This window comes from Gossypium hirsutum, chromosome A13 (genome assembly GCF_007990345.1).
Source record: "Gossypium hirsutum isolate 1008001.06 chromosome A13, Gossypium_hirsutum_v2.1, whole genome shotgun sequence".
Classification (NCBI taxonomy): domain Eukaryota; kingdom Viridiplantae; phylum Streptophyta; class Magnoliopsida; order Malvales; family Malvaceae; genus Gossypium; species Gossypium hirsutum.
Genome location: NC_053436.1, coordinates 4,009,556 through 4,014,294, shown reverse-complemented (window position 1 = coordinate 4,014,294; position 4,739 = coordinate 4,009,556). Strand labels below are relative to the sequence as shown.

The 4,739-nt window shown below is 35.6% G+C and overlaps 1 protein-coding gene across 2 annotated transcripts; it reads left to right on the top strand.

Moving 5' to 3' along the window:
• Nucleotides 1-224: 224 nt before the first annotated feature.
• On the top strand, nucleotides 225-2,947 carry LOC121212188 (transcription factor HBI1). Of its 2 annotated transcripts, XM_041084531.1 has the most exons (6): nucleotides 225-1,245; nucleotides 1,368-1,592; nucleotides 1,732-1,866; nucleotides 1,967-2,038; nucleotides 2,114-2,381; nucleotides 2,753-2,947. In XM_041084531.1, exons 1-6 carry the CDS (start codon nucleotides 742-744, stop codon nucleotides 2,785-2,787), a joined length of 1,239 nt encoding a protein of 412 aa, XP_040940465.1. In that variant the 5' UTR covers nucleotides 225-741; the 3' UTR covers nucleotides 2,788-2,947. The 2 variants fall into 2 exon arrangements, with proteins under 2 accessions (XP_040940465.1, XP_040940464.1); XM_041084530.1 differs by having other exon boundaries at nucleotides 283-1,245; nucleotides 1,967-2,381.
• The last annotated feature ends 1,792 nt before the right edge of the window (nucleotides 2,948-4,739 follow it).

Here is a 4,739-nt window from a genome sequence, read left to right as displayed (position 1 = left end):
TTCATTTATTTTAATAATTTAATTTCTCTACTTGTTTAAATTAAAAAATTAAAGAGCTCATTGTTAGTACGGTTAATCGATTCTATTAATAATATTATCAATTAAACTTTAATTTTCAATTTAAATTAATTAATTAATTAAACCTCTTAAAATAAAAGTAGAAGGATTAAATTTTAAATTTTTAAAAAATATAAATACTGAAAAAAGAATTAAACCTAAAAGTTATGAAACAAAATATTGCCATGTACTCTCGTAAACTCCATCTATTATTGATAAATTTGTGACATAATTCATTAATGGAAAATTTTAAAGAGAATTTTATGAATAAATATGTGATCAAATTGTATCTTTTTAGAAAGTCTGAGGTTGGATAATGGGTCAAACAGTCATGGCCTGCATCACCTAATAATTTCATTGTTAAACACCTTTGTTACCCTTTATATATACCCCACATCCCTCTCCTCTTTGCCCCTAGAAACTCTCTTTTTCCTCAATTTCTTTCTTCCCCAAAGTACCAAAAAATCCTTCGGATAAAAGAAGGAATTATAAGATCATATATGCTTGTGATATATGGTATATCGTATATGGTACTAACCCCCTCACGATGAACTCGTGTTAGGCGTGAAGTCATATAGCAAACCTGCCTAAACTTGTTCATATTACTACAAGCTTTTGTTGTTTCGTTTGTTTAGTTGTGCTTTGTTTTGTTTTTGATAGTTCTAATTTTTGAGGGTTTGAGACATGAATACAGCATTGCCGGAGATGTTACAATGTTCGGACTTGACGGTGCTCGAGAGGCAAAGGGCTCGCTTGAAATGGCAAGAGGAACAGTTTCAGCAACAACAACAACAGCAAAGCTATTTCAGTGAGTTAAGTTGTGGGGCGTTTTCGAGCCAAACCAACCACGTACAAGGCTTTCAGGGTGGTTTCATGGGCGGTGCCAGTGGTGACTCGGTGTTATCGGACATGGTTATGGCTCGGCAAGTGAAGCCTGACCCTGGTTTGGAGAGTCCCTGGCCTGAGTTGGGGAAGGTTGACATGGCTGCCATGGGGTTTGGCCCATGTGGATACGGTAATGGCCCTAGTTTTGACATGAATCACGCCATTTCCAGGACTTCTAGCTGCCCGCCAGCTGTGGCGGCGACCAAAGCGGTGGAGGTCAAGGCTAACTCTGAGAAGATGGCTTCAGCTGTTGGTAAAGAAAGCTTCAAGAAAAGGAAAGTTGAAAAGTTGCAAAACTCAAAGGTATGTGTGTTGCCTATTGCTTCATTTATTATATTATCATTATAACCATCAATACACCATGCCAAGGTATATAGATTTATGGGTATTTCACCATTTCTTTCACTTTTTGATTATATATACAGGTTGTTGCAGAAGATGAGTCCAAGAGGATCAAAGCCTGTGAAGATGAAGGAGAAGAGTCGAAAATTACAGGGCCAAACACCAACAAAAGCAGTAACAACAAGAAGGAAGCTTCTGGTGATGCTTCTAAGGAGAATTCAAAGGTTTCTGAGGTTCAAAAGCCTGATTTTATCCACGTCAGGGCACGTCGTGGTCAAGCCACTGATAGCCACAGTTTAGCTGAGAGAGTGAGTATGAATTTGCATGTTTTTTTTTTTGTTGGCGTGTTACTCGGTAATATGGATGGTATTATTACCGATTTGTTTTCTTATTTTATCAGGTCTCTTTCATTAGATAATAATGTTTTAATTATGTTGATTTATATAGGCTAGAAGGGAGAAAATCAGTGAAAGAATGAAGTATCTGCAAGATTTAGTACCGGGATGTAACAAAATCACAGGCAAAGCTGGTATGCTTGATGAAATCATCAATTATGTTCAATCTCTTCAACGGCAAGTAGAGGTAAAAAAATAATGGAGAAAGAACATATGAATTTGTGTATTTTCGTGAATATTACTGAACTATTAGCTAATTTGGGTCCTTTTATGCTCATAATCTGCAGTTTCTGTCTATGAAACTAGCGACTGTAAATCCCAGGCTAGACTTCAGCATTGACAATCTTTATGCTAAAGAGGTGTTTTCCTCTTGTACCACTAATTTTCCAACGCTTGACATGGCACCTGAAATGGCTAACCCTCCTTATCTTCAGTTCAATCCAATTCAACAAGTGGTTCCTTGTTGTGGTGTGGAAATGGGGATAAACTCTCCCGATATGACACTCCGGAGAACGATCAGCGCCCCTGTATCGATCCCAGATGCATCATTTCTAGACTCGTCCTGTCTTACTATGCATCAATGCTCTGCAATGCAGCAAATTCAACACACTGCAATATGGGATGTTGAGTTGCAAAACCTTTACAATGTGGCATTTGACCAGGGGAGATCAACACCACCCTTTCCATCTCAACCATTTGCAGGTGCATAAAGCTAATATGTCTTTGTTAATGTTGTCTTTCTTTCTTTTTGATCATTTTTCCAAGGCAGAAAAATGGGTTTTAACTAATGCTGATAGAGACATAAGAGAACCCCACAGTTTTTTTAATGACTGCTAAGGAAGAACAGTGTCCCATTACATGCTTTAATTCAAGAAAGTTACTTTAAAGGAAGCTTTCTGTCATTTTCACCCCCCCCACAACAATTATCAGAAACCTTAGATTTTATTCAATGATAGCACTATATTTCCTTTGATTATTGCATCTGCAGTAACCCCCAATGACTTGAAAAAAAAAAGCAAAACTGGTGGTGCCTTGGGTAAAGCTTTCTGATTAGCCTAATGTGGTCTATGCAGGTTCCATTGAAGCAAGTGATCTGAAGGAGATATGAATCAGTATATTTGTCAACGATTTATCGATGATTGAGATAATTCAAGATACCTTTGATCCTGATTCTTTTTCGCTTAATTAGGTACATATGGTATATATAAAAATATTTGTATGTATACTCTCAAATAGAATGAATAAGATCAATACTAATTAACTTCAAAGCTTTCTCTTCTTCAACTTGTATGATGGGATGTAGGAGGGGACCAAAAATGCCCAGAGCAGGTAGGGTAAAAGAGGCTGATATATAGATAAATGCAAGGAAAGAACAGTGTAGTTTGAGTTGACATGTTCAACGATCACATTTTCAGTGCCCCATTTCTACCATTAAAAGGGAAACTAGTTTAATTGCCAAATCAAACTAGACTAGACTATGCAATAAGCACCACAAATATTGTAATGTTCTGAAGGGAATGCATAGGTTGAATTCACTGGCACAAGTTGTTCCTTTGTTGGGATTAAACCTGAGTGACAACTTGAAGCAGAGGACATGGAACCTACAAGTGGACCATCTATGGTGATGGAGACACAGATAATTAGTGCATATGACCACATATAAATGAGGAGCAAAAGCTGTATGCACACACAGGCACAGAGATATCAAAGAAAGGGCAATCATCCCTTTTTTTATTTAGCTACATAGAATGGTTTCTCCATTGCTCAAAATCATATACCCCAAAAAAAACTACTAGTCCAGTAAAGGTTGCGGCTCAAGCAGGGACCACTGAAGGGGTTGCCTGCCTGCCTGCACCTTTATTGCAACTACTTGTTGTTCTTGGAGTCACAAGAGCCTTAACTTTGGGTCATTTTCAAGCCATTAAGTAATGGTGAAAGGGGTGGACCTGGCCTCATCCGCAGGCAAGATCTCTTTGATTCTCTTTGTTTTGTGTTGATTGTGAAAGATGATATTGCCTTTTCCTTTTCCTCGGGTCCATTTTCTTTTCTGTGCAAGTTTTTTTCCCCCTTTCCTTTCTATCCTTTCACATAAAGCAATTCCAAGGAATTAAAAAGCAAAAAATAAAATAAAAAATCCCACAAAGATTCAGTACAACATGTAAATTAAAGTCCAGATCTCGTCCTTACGCTGTTGCACAAGAATCCCAAGAAACATCGTCTCACTATGGACGAGGAATTAGAACCCTAAACTTAATTCAGTTGGCACATTCCATCCATGCTTATGTTAATGCTGAATTTTCAGACACATTATCTAAATTTACCCAGCCTTTTTACTGCTGGGAAGAACAGGTTGATAAAAAGGACTTTTCAATTGGGGAATCTGGAATGGGGTCACGAGCACGGCGAAGCCAGAAATTTTTTTAGGGTAAAGCTAAAATTAAATTATAATTTTTACCGTAATAAAATTATAATTTTACATTTTAATAGTTTTTATTTTTTATAATCTTTAAAGGATTAAATCAAATTTTTATTATTTTTAAGGGGTCAAAGTGTAATTTTATCTCTACTAATTTAAAATTTTAAAAATTTCAAAAGGCTTAAATAAAAAATTTTCTATTTTAAAGGGTTCGGGCCCCTGCCACCCCCCGGTTTCGCCCTTGTTCACGAGGATTCGGTTTCATTTATAAAGAGTATCACCAAATAACAAGTTTAGTAACAATTTAGCAAACAAAATTGACATCAAACACAAAAACTATAAAATTACTATAGACAACCTTATATTAAGAATTAGATTACGTTTTATTCTTTTTACTTAAAAAATATGACATGCTACATGTATTTCATGTTGATGCATACGTACAATAAAAATAGATAAAATATTTAACAAAAAAATTATTTTACTTTTTATCTAATATATAAGAACTATTTTATTCATATTTTAAATAAAAAAGGGTAACTCCTATTTTACTTTTACAGGCTATTGACTATTTAACAGTATACTCTATTTACTGAAACAGTCAATTAACTCGCTAAAAACTGATTTTTTTTTCTATAAAATGC

What these genes read in the sequence shown, in the direction of transcription:
- LOC121212188 (XM_041084530.1), top strand. Translation starts at nt 742, where the DNA reads ATGAATACAGCATTGCCGGAGATGTTACAATGTTCGGACTTGACGGTG. An exon ending in CTCTTCAACGGCAAGTAGAG is followed by an intron (nt 1,867 to 1,966) that starts GTAAAAAAATAA and finishes CATAATCTGCAG; the next exon opens with TTTCTGTCTATGAAACTAGC. An exon ending in TCCATCTCAACCATTTGCAG is followed by an intron (nt 2,382 to 2,752) that starts GTGCATAAAGCT and finishes TGGTCTATGCAG; the next exon opens with GTTCCATTGAAGCAAGTGAT.